The following is a 16,468-nucleotide window of genomic DNA, read 5'->3' as shown; positions in this document are numbered from 1 at the left end:
GTTGGCACGAGATTTATGTATCAACAATGACCCTTACACCTGCTTTGAGAGCTCTTCTGCCTTGACAACCTGATAAACCAGCTTAGGCTTTCCATGATTTTCCCAGGCAATTTGGACACACCTTCCTGCTTTCCCTGCACTATATATAAAACCCTATTACGTTTATCCACATTGTGTTTACATGATAATATACTTAGTGGACAGTAAGTACGGTTTTTTAATATATTTAATGCCAGTGTATAAAACAATACTATTCCACAATGGACCCTAATAAATATTAGGGTAAACAAGTGAATGTGGTCAAAGAAAAAGGCAAACGTCATAAATTAAATAATTCTAGGTAGAAAGGGGCAAGAGGAATAGGTGATTAGGTAGAATACTGAACATCCTGGGTTACTACTGGCATGCCAAGGGGTCACAAAGGAATAATTCAAAGAAAGGTAAATTCATGCTTCACTAGATGGACTCAGGTACTAAGGAAAATAAATTAATTTTTTGGTTAATTTTAACACAAATTTCTATGTACCAATTGAGAAGTATTTTATTACTCCAAGAGAATTAAATGTTCAATTTAATTCAAACACTTTTTAATCACTATCACCTTTGACCATTCCATGATTTTGGAATATAGCAACGCTTTTTCTTTTGTGCCACCCCAACCAGAAAGGTGCTCTGATCAGCATGTGGGAACTTTCTTGCTGTTCCAGGGACACTCTGAAAAGAAAATCCTTTTTCTTATCCTCTTTTGAAGAGGCATATTTGGTAGACAAGACTTGAAGTTGAGTTTACTTTGCCAAACATTTCGAGCTCTAGAGACCTAACAGGAACTAGGGTGGAGTCAGTGGGAAAGGAAGCCAGAAGTGAACTGCTTAGACTTTAAAGCAGTTGGTGCTTACATTGTCTGATGTAGCTCAGTAGACAATGGATAAAGAAAGTGGATGAGGATTCAGGGAAGCAGCCCTGCTGAGGATCAGAAAGCAAGCAATTTGGCTTACATTTCCTAAGAAACTAAGAGTGTTAATAGGAAGCTAGAGAGGATGCTGCTTCAGCTATGTGAGGAAACTCCACCCTCAAGTGGTTGACAATTTGGTAAGCAAGAGTATCATACATTATAATTTAATAATCTCCTTTATCTGCAGTGCTCATTATTCACAATTAAAACTGCATATTATAGGACTTCCCTGGTGGTGCAGTGGTTGAGAATCTGCCCGCCAATGCAAGGGACACGGGTTCGAGCTCTGGCCCAGGAAGATCCCACATGCCGCGGAGCAACTAAGCCCGTGCACCACACTACTGAGCCTGAGCTCTAGAGCCTGCAAGCCACAACTACTGAGCCCACGTGCCACAAATACTGAAGGCTGCGTGCCTGGAGCCCGTGCTCCGCAACGAGAAGCCACGACAATGAGAAGCCCGCGTACCGCAACGAAGAGTAGCCCCCGCTCACCGCAACTAGAGAAAGCCCGTGCACAGCAATGAAGACCCAACACAGCCAATAAATAAATTAATTAATTAATTATTTTAAAACCCCTGCATATTATAAATAATTCTCCACTTCCATTAGGCTCATTATCAGAAAACTATATTCAGCAAAAATTAACAATTTTTTCACCTTCCTTGGTTGTTTATCTAGCTGCCACAGATCTCAGGCATGTAAACTGACCAAACAATTATTTCACATTATGTGAATAACATGAAAATATACTAATGTGACAAATATTTAAAATTTTGGATGAATAGGTCTTTTACTTACCCATATTTATAGGTACCTTGAACTTGAGAAATATTCAGATTACTGCTCAAGTTTCTTGCCAGAGCTGTTGGAATAATGGGGATGGGCTTCACAGGTGTGCATTTAAAGGTATTTGCTAGAGTTACTGCTGCCCAATCCAAGTCAAAATCCACAGTGTCCAAACTCTCCCTGGAAGTGATATGAGCTCTTAGGGAAAGCAGTTTACCACAATCCAAGGAATCTTTGCTACACACATGATGCTGCAGAGCCTGAGGAATCAATATTATACAATTATTTTAAAGCTTTGAAATTTGTCCTTATCTCTGAAGGTTTTGTTTCATATATCTTATATTAATAAAATTAAACAATTTCTGATTTGCAACATTTCAATTCTCTTATTTCTTCCATGTGACCAAAAGGTTATATGAATAATTATGTTAAAGCAAAAAAGATTTATATACCAAGCTCCATCATATATTTCCAACCTATATGTCCCAGCAGCATTTTAAACTCTTACTGGAGAATGTCGCTTTCAATAAATATTTATTACGTGGGTAAAAATGGACATAAATTAACTTTGACTCAGTCTCAGAGAATCTAAGGTCCATTCCTCTCCGATTCTTTTCTATTACTCCAAATTGTCAAGTTAGTTCTTCCTCTGTAGTTGCTCATGCAGACTGTGCCCTTTCTGGTCTCACTGCCACCACTCTGCTATAGGCTAATACACCCCCCTCTAATACACACCTGACTACTGCAATGGCCTACCTATTCTGACTTCAGTCAGCCCTCCCTATCACATTAACCATCCCTGATTTAACAGTATTTCCTCTTTTCAGAAATTTTCAATGAAAAACATGGCCCATTAGATAAAGTTCAAATTCCGTAGCCTGGCAGACAAGGCTCTCTATGATCTAAACAAACTAATACTCAAGTCTGACTGCCCACAAATCCAGCAAAACTCTCCACCCTCAATGTTACCCTGAGTACATGTTGCACTTTGCTATCTTGGTCATGTTGCTTCCTCTCCTGGAATGCTACCCATATTACCTACCTAGGATTTCTGTCCTCAGAAACCATATCTAATTGCATTTTAGGTCAACATCATTTAGTCAGAAATTAAATGAATACCTATTAAATATGGGTTTATTAAAATATAACACAGTACACATAGTTTGATTCTTGTGTTGGATAAGAAATAATCACATATCAACAAATCTCACCTTAAAAGCTGAATTGAAGTCATCTGCATTGTGCACTATTATTTCTCTTGAACAAAGTCCTTGAGTATGAATTGTGCATGGGATCACAAAGTCCCCAGGAAGAGAAGCAGTAGGGGTTCTTTCTAAGCATTCAGGTACCTCTCGACCAGGATCAAAACGATCTATTGTCAATGTCACACTTTCTTCATCTGAAGAACAAAAATAGCAGTTATTATATGGCACGCCAATTATGAAATGTGAAATTAACCAAGCAAGCCTAGATTACAGGAAAGTATTTTGTTCATACTAAGAGTACATTAAACTTTCATTAAAAAAAAATGACTTACATATATATTTATCCACCTGACCAAACTGTAAAGTCTATGATGAGTAGTGTCAACTTTTACTCATCTTCATAACGTTGGTATACAGTAAAGAAAATTAGCCAAAGTACATTACAGTAATTGACTGAAACAGTAAACATAAAATCTATTATACTCATAAAAATAATTTTTCAAAGTATATTACCTTCATCTACTGTGAGAGAACCAAGTAAAAAGCATGGCAAGTTTTCTTTATTCTGCTTAGCATGACGACAAGCAAGTCGGATGGTCTTTTCAGTTACCACAAGCTTTGGATTTCTGAAAAATAACAAATGTCTTTTACGAATGTGGTGGACCTGACAGCCTAAAAAACCTTCCTGCCATGAAATGTTGCCTAAGATATAATACACATCTTTTAAAATGTACAGAAAGATCACTGTTGGGAAATCCTAGGGTCAAAGGCAGCAGGTAAGGAGGGCTACCTGGAAAGCAGAATTGCAATAAGCAGACACTGAAGTTATAGTTGTTCTCCAGGCATTCATAAAATTCTTAATTTTATGAATTTTAGGATCAAGAACCTATGAGCCCTCCTGTTTTTGTAAACAAAGTTTGATTGAAATAGTCACATCCATTTGTTTACATATGATCTACGGACTTCAGATACTAGCATTACTGAATACAGAATATAAATACAATTCACATGTTTAAAGAAATATAAAAAGGACTCTAGAATATGAGTAAGGAACAAGATACTATGAAAAAAGACAAGACAAATTTATTATTCTATAAACTGTGTGTATATATTATAAATAATCTTTCACATATATAGCATACTCCCACATTTAAAAACCTAAATGAGGGCTTCCCTGATGGCGCAGTGGTTGAGAATCTGCCTGCCAATGCAGGGGACACAGGTTCAAGCCCTGGTCTGGGAAGATCCCACATGCCACGGAGCAGCTGGGCCCGTGAGCCACAACTACTGAGCCTGCGCGTCTGGAGCCTGTGCTCCACAACAAGAGATGCCGTGACAGTGAGAGGCCCACGCACCGCGATGAAGAGTGGCCCCCGCTCGCCGCAAGGAGAGAAAGCCCTCACACAGAAACGAAGACCCAACACACCCAAAAATAAAAATAAACCCAACCAAATATTTTTTAAAAATCAAATTAAGGTATATGTTCTAAACTACCCCAGGAAAAAAAAAAAAACCTAAATGAACAGATTAGATGGCAACTAAGCACAGCTAAAGAGAAAATTAGAAGAGCTGAAGAGCAAAAGAAATTACTCAAAATGAAGTAGAGAAAGATGGCAATAGAAAATATAGGTTAACAGACATGTAGAAAATGAACAAGTCTGACAAATATTTAAACTTCCACAAGACACTCTCTGTTTTTGTCAATGATACCACCCTTCTCTGAGAACTTAAATACTTTTATTTTTTTTAAATTTATTTTTGGCTGTATTGGGTCCTCGTTGCTGCATGCGGGCTTGCCTCTAGCTGTGGTGAGTAGGGGCTACTCTTCGTTGAGGAGCACGGGCTTCTCGTTGCGGTGGCTTCTCTTGTTGTGGAGCACGGCCTCTAGGCATGCAGGCTCAGTAGTTGTGGCAAGAAGTCTCAGTAGTTGTGGCTCGCAGGCTCTAGAGCGCAGGATCAGTAGTTGTGGCGCATGGGCATAGTTGCTCCGTGGCATGTGGGATCTTCCTGTACCAGGGCTTGAACCTGTGTCCCCTGCATTGGTAGGCGGATTCTTAACCACTGCACCATGAGGGAGGCCCTTAAATACTTTTTGACTTGTAATTTTCCTTTAGTTCCTCTATTCAGTTGATCATCAAATGCTATACATTTCTTCAAAACACCTTGTTTCATTCTTTCCTCTTGGTCTCAACACTGCTACACTGCTCTAAACCCTTATAAGAGCTAGCATTTATTGACTACCTCCTATGTCCAGGTACTGTGCCAACTGCTGCTTTACAGCCTGTCTCATTTAATCCTTACAAAAGTACTATGAAACAAGTGTCATATCCCCATTTTATAAATAAGGAAACTGATCCTTGGCTACTTTACTGAGGTCACTTAAATAAGAAAGGGTAAAATCAGGATTTGCCCCTCCAGGAAGTCTGACTCCAGTTACACCACCTTAAACCACTACAGAATAAATCTACGTTCCTTGGATTACAGAAAACCATCTTGCATTAGGCTGACTCTAGGGTCTCCCCACTATGATCCATCCTTCTTAGAACTCTGCTTTTAGCAAGTAACTTTCTTAAATATAAAATCTCAGTGGATCTCTATTTTCTATTACTTGAAGACTAAGCTTCTATGTCTTTCTTTCACAATCCTGGCCATAACCAAAATATTTTATGTTCCTTCTAATATGGTCTATTCAACTCAAAATCAATCTTCTCAGTGTTCTTCAAAGACACCATGTGGAAACATGACGAAAAACTCAGTTTTTATTATATTTTGTCTCTTTTGATTTCCTATAATACTTAGAACTTTAGATTTGCAGAATATTTTAACTGTGAAATTAAGATTACTTCTTAAAAGCACAAGGAACAGATTTAAGAAGCAGCAGAAAGAATACTTTGTATGAGGGGAGCTCCTGAATAGAAAAGTTTAAAAAAAAAAATTGGGTCACTGTAATCATTGCCTTACATATTCTTTTGACTCCTGTTTAACCTGGTTTGATTTGGAAAGAGAAACGTTTTATACCTGTGGTAATTGAGACGTAAGTAGATATAATCTCCAATTGGCATTGGGTTCCAAAGTGCACATTTTGATGGAGGAAAATAGAAAGGCACCATCCTGCTTGAAGAAAACCTTAAAAAAAATTTTTTTTTAAATCAAAGCACAATGAAAAACAGTAGAAATTTTACAAGAAACAGTTTAACTGTAAATGATAGGGTTTTCAGATTACTTTTAGAATTGAAAAATATTTTTAAAAAGTAAAAAGGAAAGAAAAATCACTTGTAACTCTGCTATCAAGAGAATAAGCACTCAAAATTTAGGTATGACTTTCTGTCCTTTTTATCCTATCCATATATATATTTATATACACGTGAGTCTTTTTAAAAAGAACTGGGAATATCAATTCTATATAATCTTCTTTAAGTAACTGAAAAATGAATATAAACCATGTATTTACATTTAAATTTAAAATTAATATCCATCCTTCTGAACTGATTTCTAGATAACACTTAAAAAATCACGAAAAGCACAAAAACTTTTCAGGGTTTTCAAATTTGGTATCTTGGGCCCTATCACATGAGTTTTTTATGTTATTGTTCTGTGTTTTTTGGGGGTTTTTTTGGCAGTGCCACGTGGCATCAGGCACCAGGGATCGAACCTGTGCCCCCTGCAGTGTAAGCGTGGAGTCTCAACCACTGGATGGACAGGGAAGTCCCACACATAAATTTAATTAGTGAAGCATCAAAAGGACATCATTAATAAATCTCCACAAAAATCACGCAAGCAATGTAAAGCAAGATTTCAATGTTAAATCATATAGGATATCATCACAGAGTTCTTAATCACATGTAATTAAAGCAAGAAATCTCTGACAGTGAGCTACCTACAAAAGTGCATTTGCATGGTAGTAGATTATGAAATAGTTGAACTGAAAAAATATTTATCATATCATGCACTAAGAATATCTTGTTCTAGATCTTACTTTCATGTTTCATCTGATAAAACTTCTCAACTAAAATATTAGCCCCAGGGCCTTTCCTAATGGTCCAGTGGTTAAGAATCCACCTTCTGATGCAGGGGATGCAGGTTCGATCTCTGGGTTGGGGAACTAAGATCCCCCATGCCTCGGGGCAACTAAGCTCCCGTGCCCTCAACTAATGAGCACTCGGGCCACAACTAGAGAGAAGCCCATGCACTGCAGCGGAGGATCCCGCGTGCCGCAACTAAGACCCAGCACAGCCAAATAAATAAATAAAATTTTTTTTTTTTAAAAAAAGAAGTCAATTGCAGTAAAAAATATACATATATTAGCCCATTTACTGATCACCTACTATGTACCAGGCATCCTACTGGCCACTTTACATATACAATATTTCTCACTAAAACTGTTCCAGAAACACTTTATTGTCCACTTTATAGATAACAAACTGTAGCTTTTATAACTTGATACAGCAACTAAGTAGCAGAGCTGGAATTTGAATCTAAGTGTGGCTGATTTCAAAGCTTATACTAGTAGAAACTGAATGATGTAGTGCTTTATCCACCACATTCTTAGCTATTTGCTTTCAAATCTTTGTCTGATTTGAGCTCATAATATCTATAAGGATTTTTAATCTCTCTTTTTTGAAATGAGGGCACAGTCTGAAATTAAGAAATTTGTTCAAGGTCACAAAGGTAGTAAGTGACCAACTGTCAAGTTATCTATACCTCTATATCTAATATATTTATTATTTACCAACTGGTGAGAGGCAGTATGATATAAGGGTTAAAAGCAAAGCCTGGAAATCAGCTGCTTAGGTCTGAAACCTGGCTTCAAAATTTGCTGGCTGTGTGACCTTGATCAAGTTATTTAGTGTCTCCGTGCCTCAGTTTCCTCAGCTGTTAAAAAGAATAACATCAGTATCTCCTGGTAGAGTTATACTGAATATGAGTCAATTAATGTAAAATGCTTAGAAAAATTCCTGGCTTATTTTAAGTGCTCAATGTTAGCTATTTCTTTCTGCTCTAAGTAGTCCATTGCACCTTTAAAGCCCAACCTACACTACTTCAGGTTTACTTCCTTGCAGTACAGAATAGAAATCACTTCAGGTTTAAATATTGGCTATACCATTTACCAACTATATAACTTTGGGTTAGTTCATCTCTCTATGCTAGTTTCCTCATTTAAAAAAAAAAAGAGGGGGATAATAATAGTACCTACTCCTCATGGGTTTGTTGTGAGGATTAAATAAAAATAATGTATGCAAAGTGCTTAGCACAAGAGCAAGATTTCAATAAATGCCATTATTAGTCTTTTTTCTTAATCTAAGGTATACAGGTAGACTTCAGAGGCAAGAGAGACACAAATGCCCTGAAATTGGGTGCAAAATGTTGCATGTATGTATAAAAGTATTTTTCCTTATAGGGAATGAGATTCATGGCTATCAGATATTCAAAGGGGTCTGTAACCAAAAATAATTCAAAACTGCTGCCCTAAAGCCCACAGATTACTGAAAACCAGAGTTCAATAAATGAATTAAAAAACTAGAGTTGAATATACCAGGAATAATCAGTTTAAATCACACGAGTATATTAACTTCTCTAGAATGTAAGGAATGGATTTGACCCAATAATAAAATTAAAGAGAAGAACAGAGGTTGACAAATTTTCAAAGAATAAGAGGTAGCAACAGGACAGAACAGAAGGGCCAAAATTAAGTAAAAGGAATATGATAGCCTCTTTGGGTCATGCTTCCCATTGTCTTCATCAAGAACATCTGGCACAAAGAAAAATAATACAGAAAATAAAGGTAACTCATGGATGCAATTCTAGTTTAGAAGAAAAAAATTCACACGTCAGCATTAATTGTTCTTCTCTGGGGGAGAAAAGAACAATAAATGATCCAAAGAGCCAAATAACACAAGCCAATTTGCCTGGTCCTCACAGTAATGACAAACTGAGAAAATCAGGAGACAGCTGGCAAGCTCCTCCTTCCTATACCACTTGAGTGGGCAAAGGCTTAGGGACATGTAGGAAACTTGATACATCCAATGTGAAATTTTTCCCATCAAGGAATTAGGGTTTAGAAGAAGGAACTCAACCACTTTCCCATTTGTCTAGGATGTAAATAAATATGTATGTGATCTTTAGCCTCAAAAGTTCAGGTACTATTTCATGAATAAAAAGACCCTCTGTGAAACTAAAATAAGGGAAGGAGGAAATAAGACTAATATTTACTGAGTGCCTACTATGTCCCAGATCCTTTAGTTTAGTAATCTTATTTAACCCTTCACAATTATCTTCTGTTAGAGATTACTGTCCCCAATTTACAGATGAGGAAACTGCGGCTTAGAGAAGTTAAATAACTTGAACACGGTCATCCACCTAATAAGAGGTAGAGCTGGGATATGGACCCAGATTTTCCTGGTTCTAAAGATTATTTTTTCCCTTCTATTCCAACCCAAGTTATATGAGCAGCTGTGAAAGAAAACATTTTGTAAAAATATTTCTATACCTGGTATTCATCTGGGTCCCTGTGAGAGGATACGTAGGCTCCATGATAGTTGGTGAATGATTTACTCAATTTCACATGCTCAGGATCCTAAAGAAGTAAAAAGAATATTACTAATGAGTGACAAAAACGAAAAACAAAAGGAAACACGATTTAACCACATATTAAGAAAATAACAGACAAAGTTAGGTTACTTAAGTGAAGTGTCTTCAACCATAATTAATAAGATAAAGTGCCTGTGGATTCTGATCATTTTCATACTTTACAGTATTCAGTATAATTAATGTTAGTATTTATTCTAGGCAGCAAAACCCACCAATATATCTATTCATTAAAGAAAGTACAGATTCTGCCCCAAGATCCTTGTATGAATTTAGTGAGCTGGGTAGGGCAGTCGTAGTTTGGGCATGAGATTTTGACCAAAAGCCTCATAATATTCAGAAAACCACAAAGAAGCAAATAGGAACAATTTGGGCCAGATGTTTATTAGGTCTATAATAAAGTCAATGAATCTTCAATCTTGTGGAGATGGGAGGCAAATGCTGCATATCCACAAACTAACTTGTATCAGTGCCAAGTCAGTGGTGTTTCTTTGGCTCCACATACCTTCTCTGGGTAATCTCATCCACTCTCAATTGTTTCCACACCTATCTGTATATACCAAACTTTCGGCTTCTGCCTCTCTTTTGAGTTTCAAGCCCATATTTCTAATTGCCCACTGGATATCTAAATCTAGATATTATCTAAGCAAAATACAAACCTCAAAGTCCTTTCTTTACAGTTCATTATTTGCTATGTCTTTTTATTAAATCTTAGAGTTAATCTTTAGGCCCTGTACATTCTACTTCAATTCTAGCAAAAATGAATTGTTTAAAGCAAGATAAGGAAGGAGAGAGTTATTCATGCTGGTGCAGAAGTCATTTAGAAGAATTTTTTAGTTAAAGTCAGAAGTTGGAAATATTTACAAGAACAAAATCCTATTGAAAGTGCCCTTGTAAGGTTGATAAAAAGTCCCTCTTAGAGGCATCTGGACGTCACACAGCTTCCAGGCAATGCATGTTTTAAACTCTAAAGTCCTTCTATGCTACTTGGTTGTCATGGATAACAATATTCAGATTGATAGTCGTAACTCTAGGAAGTAATAAAGTGCCGTTTTTCTTCATTAAACAAAAGAGTCTTAAAACTCCATATTTGTCTGCTCTTCCTTTATGCATTAGGGTAAAAAGATAATGTTGACCTACTTCTCATTATAAAAAAAACACACGAGACAGTTTATTCTGACAGTAACACACAAGCAATTAAAGCTAGTGAAACATAACACATATACCTAGCAAAACATATTCTCCCTGGATAACAGAAAGCATCAAGTCATCCTTACCTCTTCCTTCCTCCCTCTTCCCCGATGTAAATTCTGTCTTTCCATCTCTGCTACCTGAGTTCCTGACTTCATCAGCTCTCACCAGATTTACTGAAATGTCCCCACAGTGCTGCTAGAAGGGTTATTTCTATATAAATCTGATCAAGTTATTCTGCTTGAAGAGTTGATGGCTCTTCTTTATGTACAGAATAAAGGACCTTCAAAATCTGGCCCCATCCTATTATTCCAAACTTAACCCCTATTCACTCCTCCAACAACACAATCAAAGTGAACTACTTGCAGTTCCCGAGTATCTCTGCATGCAGGCTGTCCCCTTTACTTGGAAAGCTCTGGTAAACCCCCAGCATCCTTCACAATCCAATCCGAATGTCAACTCCTCTGTGAAACCATTTCCTAGGCACCATGGTGGTGTTACTACCGCCTGTGTTCACATACACAGCATTTTCACGCTTTGTTGTTTATACATTACTTCCAGTAGACCACGAACTTCAAACGTTAACTGATTCCCTACTATGTAGCTGTCCGAGCACACAGGGCTTTAGTCAAGAAATTTTCACAGTAAAAACTTTAAACGGCACGTTATCGATTCCAAACCACGTTCACACACCTACGTACAAACGATTCCCAAGGAATTCATGGTCCGCTTAATTTGTTTCTCCTACTAGCTTCCCTTCACTTCATTAGTCCAGGCTCCTGGAGGCCTGAACCCACCACTGGGCCCTGAGTGTTGCCCACCCTCCTTCCTCCCGTCCTGCTGCCGCTCCTCAGGGGAACCGAAGCACATATCCCCACTCACCTCAACCTCCGCCGAGTCGAGGTTTGTTTGTTGGGCCGGAACAGAGGTCGGCCCCAAGGAGCGCCTCCGCCGACTCCGCCCCGCCTCTGGGACGTTGAGGTCGCGGGAACCAGGGCGGCAAACAGAAACTCGCGAAACCGAAGTCCGCGCCGCGCCTGTTGACTGGTCAGAAGCCCAACCCGTCAGGGAGCAAGGGCGGTGCCGAAGGTGTCACGCACGGTCGCCGCGACACCCTGGCGCTCCAGCCAATCAGCGCCCCGCACTGGTCCCATACCGACCAATCCCAAGCTTCCGTGGAGAAAGGAGGGCGCCACCCGCCATCCAGGATTAGATTCCGGAGGATTTAAACACTTCAATTTCGTCAACCGTTAAGTTCCGGGGTGGGGCGGACTTTGCGCACGCGCAGTGAAAAGCCCAGCCTGGCGGATGAGAGGATGGCAGAGGAAACCGGAAGTGCTCGTTGCCCTGGTCCTCGCTCGGCGACTAGAAGCGTACCAAATCCCTTGATTGGACAAAAAGAGAGGGGAAGTTAGATTTCTTCCAGTTTCTTTCCTAAGAATCGTCCTTTCCTCTTAATAACATAAAAAAATTTTAGTTCCTTCCTGTTTGAGCAGAAAAGAACGTGACAAATTTATAAGCCATTTATACTTATCTCCACAACGAAAACTGGTATTATGTATGATGTATGATATTGGTATTATATATAGTATTGGTATTATATATATAGCATATGGTATTAGTATTAGTGTGATGATTTATAGTTATCTCCACAAGTATCGTTGGTAACTGAGCCTTCTCCATTATCGTATTTGACTGTCCCAACAGTCAACGTAGGTATTACTATCCCTATTCAACAAGGGATCACACAGCTAGTTATTGCAGAGTCCAGATTCGAAATGTCAAATGTCACTTACGTTTCTCTAGACTTTTGTTAGTTTCTTGAGCAATGTGGGAGTGTCTTGAAGTCTGCGCTGCATTTGTAGGCTGTCTTGTTCTGAATATGCATCCACCCTTTTGACAGAGTGAAAACACCATCCTGAAAAATGTATCAAATGAGCCAAGAAATACATGCTCCATAGAGTGTCATTCTCTGCTTTCCTGGAAAAATTCCTAGAATCTAGGGCACACATTTTAAGAGAAATGCTGGTGAGTTCTTCAGCTCTGGTGTGAGAACAGGAAGAGCCTTAGCCAGTGATGCACGTCTGACAAAGTTGGCTGACCCAGTGGGGAACTCTGGAGCAAATATTGCCCATTGGAGGAGTCCCACATTAGGCAGAAATGACTAGAACCCTTGCTGTGCTCAGTCATTGCCTGGAGCTTCCCAAAAAGAGCAAGCACAAAATTAAGGCAGATCCAGAAGACCATAACAAGAGGCTGTCAGCTAAGTGTACTCTGCGCAGCTAATTGTCAAGTTCTTTCTAGAGAGAGATACAGGTGGCACACTTTGATGGCTGCCATGCTTTACATTAAGTGCAAAGGCCCTGGGTTGAGAGTTTCCTGGCATCTTCAAGGAAGAGCAGGAGGCTAGTATGTGCTGAGCAAAGTGGGTTAGAAGAATATCAGCAGCTGAAGATGGAGGAGGTGTTGGTAGATCAAATAAGGCATTATAAGGACTTACCTGCACTCTTCAGTTAGACTGGAAGCCAATGGAAGATTTTAAATAGGAGAATGACAAGATCTGATTTTAGGTTTTAAAAGCATTACTATGGTTGCCACATAGAGAATAAACTGTAGGGAGCAAAGGCAGAAGCAAGGAGACCAGTTAGAAGGTTGCTGCAATAATGTAAGGGAGAGTGATGGCTTGAACCGCAATGGAGGTGGTGAGAGGTTGCTGGATTCTGTGTATATTTTGAAGGTAAACTCAACAGAATTTGATTACAGAGTGAATTTAGGATGTAAAAGAAAAAAACTTTGTGTGGGCCCCTCATGATTTATGTTTTCTTTTAAGAACTACTTTAAAATATCTGAAAGAGAAATGTAAGACGATATGAATTAGACAAAAAGGAAGGGGCAAGCATAACACACAACTCTCTACTCCTTAGGTGTAGGCTGGGCATATTGACAGCTTTCCAAGGTGTACAGTATGTAAAGGAGTGGGGAAAAGAGTAACTTTACAGTGGAGAAACCTGACCATCAGTATTTCAGCCAGGTGATCAAGGCCAATAGTATGTATACTTGATATGCTGTGATGAAAATGGCGCTTTACCTCTGTGGTCTTCCTTTCAATAATCTATAAATCCAGACTTATCCTGAGAAAAACATCAGACAAATTCCAACAGTGGGGAAACCTATTAAGTATCTGAACTGTACTTCTCAAAACTGTAAAGGTTATCAAAACAAGGAGAGTCTGAGAAACTAGCTAAGAGGAGCCTAAAGAGATAACTAAATGTAATGGGCTATCATGGAACAGAAAAATAAGACTGGGTTAAAAACTAAGAAAATGTAAATAAACTATGGATCTTAATAATAGGGACCAATATTGGATAGTTAATTGTAACAATGTACCATACTAAATATAAGATGTTAATAATAGGGGAAACTGAGTGGCGGTGGGGGGGTGGTATGAGGAGACTCTACTATATTCTCAATTTTCCTGTTAGTGTAAAACTGTTCTTAAAAATAAACTCTGTTTAAAAAAAAAGAAAGGAGGGGGCAAGAGGAGAGTTGAAGTATATGCTAATTTTTTGAACAACAGCAATAAAATAAGATAAATGCCTTCTTTTTTGCTTAATAATAACTCAAAAAGACTTCAATTAAACATTTTATTACCACTGGACTTCTAAGCAGGATATACGTTAAATGCTATAGATAGAGTAGATATTTTTGAATTGAATGAAAAGTAATTACTGACTTCATTTTTGGATTGGAATGACTCAGCCTCATATTTAGGACAACGTGGAGGAGTCCAAAGGGCTTATTCCTTAGGTATTGAAAATTTTTTTTTGAAATATGGTATGATGTAACAAGCACTGGCTTTGGGCATCTGGCCCCAATTCTGCCATTTAAACTCTCTAAGATTGATTTTCCTCATTTGTATATTGTACATTATCATAAAAGAGTTAATTCATAATAAGTGTGAAAGTTAATTAAAAGGCTGCCCATATATTATTAGTCCAGGTATACTGACAACTGCCAGTGTTAATAAATGAGCAACACATTGCTGTACGTACATAGAGATTAAGGGAATTGATTTGTTAAATTAGAGAATAAGCTTAGTGAAATAAAACCTACAGATTTTCTACCAAGGATCTACTACACATTAAGCTTTGTGCTAGATGGCATGGGGAATTGGAAGGACATGACAAGCAAAGAACAAGGAAGGCACAATTTTATGGGGGGGTAATAAGAGGTAATTATCCAAAGCAAATATGAATTATTGTTAGATTACAGGCCAGTTTAAATAGACTGAATATATACTGTGCTATTCTTTGATCCTTGCTTATATATATTTATGTTATTTCAGGACACCATGGAATTGCTATGGCTATTGGCCCCTACAGAGAAAAGCTACCGGTATTATTTTTCAAATTTCTAAGCACTTTAATTTGTTTCACAGAGAACCATTTCCAGTATGTCATACTTTGGTTTTTTTTTGCGGTACGCGGGCCTCTCAGTATGTCATACTTTTAAAAAAATGTATGAATTTGTCGCATAAACAATGCTACAAAGAAAAAAATGTAAAGAGAAAAATTAATCCAAAATTCTACATTCTAACATATCAATTGTTTTCATTTTTCCTTATTCCCTTTCAGTCCCTGACCACGTGACATGCTCTTTATGATAAGACCTGGTAAATGTTCAGTGTTATAAACCCTGATGTGCCTGCTAATAGGCTAGTCGTGGGAATTAAAGAGCTATTGTTTTCACCAGGAACAGGGAAGTTGGAATCAGTTACCGGTTCTGCCCTTATTTACTAAATTTCTCCAAACACCCAACTTTCCCTTTCTGTATTTACACTTCTGAGCTAAGCTGGACTGCTGCTTTTTCAAAACAACTACAGCTTTGCTTTTAAGCAACATCATATTTTTAAGGGGGACTGTTAATCTGTTAATTTATGCACAATTCCTTGAGACTCAAACCTCTTGGGAGAGGTAATAATAATAATTTATGTGTCAAGTCATGTGACTTATTTTACTTATTTTTTAGAGCTTGGATTGTTTGGAATAAAGACTAGCATGAGCAAATAACACACATCGGTAAATTCTCTGTAAGTATTGGCCACACTGATTTTTTTTACCATCATCCTGATTTTGCAGACAAAGACACTGTAGGCATAACCAAACTACCTAGGCTTGCAAAGTTAACAGGCAAAAACACTGTAAGACCTGCCAAAGACAATCTCCCTTCACTGGTCAGGCTGCCATTCTGCAGTATGGACTGAGCTTAGCCGACAGTCACTCCCAGGAGGGTAGGCATATTGTCTGTTGCCAGATTTGGCACATCAGCTTTTAAAAGACCATGTTTCTTTTAACCAATGCTCTCAGAATCTTTGATAAAAGCTCCTTTGATAAAGCATTACAGCAATAACCGTGCAAATCTGAATAACGTGAATCTTCATTTTAGAACCTCCATTAAACATCAGGCTGTGTAATGGGCTAAGCATCCTTCCAGGAAATAGATCACAATATAACAGATGGCTGTGAAGTCCTGAATGCAAAGCATATGGCCTGCCACCCACCCACCTGTGCCACCCACATGCCCTATCTTTGCTCCATCACCCAGACTGATCCTAGAAACCAGTTCCTAGGTACACTCAAGAAAGGTATTTCTGGAATTACAAGGAAGTAGTTGCCAAAGACCATTGTAGATAGAACTTGAGTGGCAGCAACCAAGTTATATATTCTGAATCTTCCAAGAACCTTGGAGT

At 38.2% G+C, this 16,468-nt stretch overlaps 1 protein-coding gene across 3 annotated transcripts in view; it reads right to left on the bottom strand.

Annotated features, from left to right (window-relative positions):
- The window catches only part of STIL (STIL centriolar assembly protein), a 54,435-nt gene extending 42,373 nt beyond the window's left edge, over positions 1–12,062 (bottom strand). For 2 of the 3 annotated variants that reach the window (XM_030870066.2, XM_030870067.2), the window contains exons 1-6: positions 11,602–12,062; positions 9,431–9,517; positions 5,962–6,069; positions 3,457–3,569; positions 2,950–3,137; positions 1,751–1,998 (exon numbers count right to left, since the gene is read on the bottom strand). In XM_030870066.2, coding sequence (XP_030725926.2) covers positions 1,751–1,998; positions 2,950–3,137; positions 3,457–3,569; positions 5,962–6,069; positions 9,431–9,474 — 701 coding nt within the window. In that variant the 5' untranslated portion in view covers positions 9,475–9,517; positions 11,602–12,062. The remainder of the gene's footprint in view (positions 1–1,750; positions 1,999–2,949; positions 3,138–3,456; positions 3,570–5,961; positions 6,070–9,430; positions 9,518–11,601) is intronic. The other variant, XM_030870069.2, reaches the window with a different exon arrangement.
- Positions 12,063–16,468: the final 4,406 nt, after the last annotated feature.

Source organism: Globicephala melas, chromosome 1 (genome assembly GCF_963455315.2).
Source record: "Globicephala melas chromosome 1, mGloMel1.2, whole genome shotgun sequence".
Lineage (NCBI taxonomy): Eukaryota > Metazoa > Chordata > Mammalia > Artiodactyla > Delphinidae > Globicephala > Globicephala melas.
This window is presented reverse-complemented; position numbering and strand designations above follow the sequence as displayed.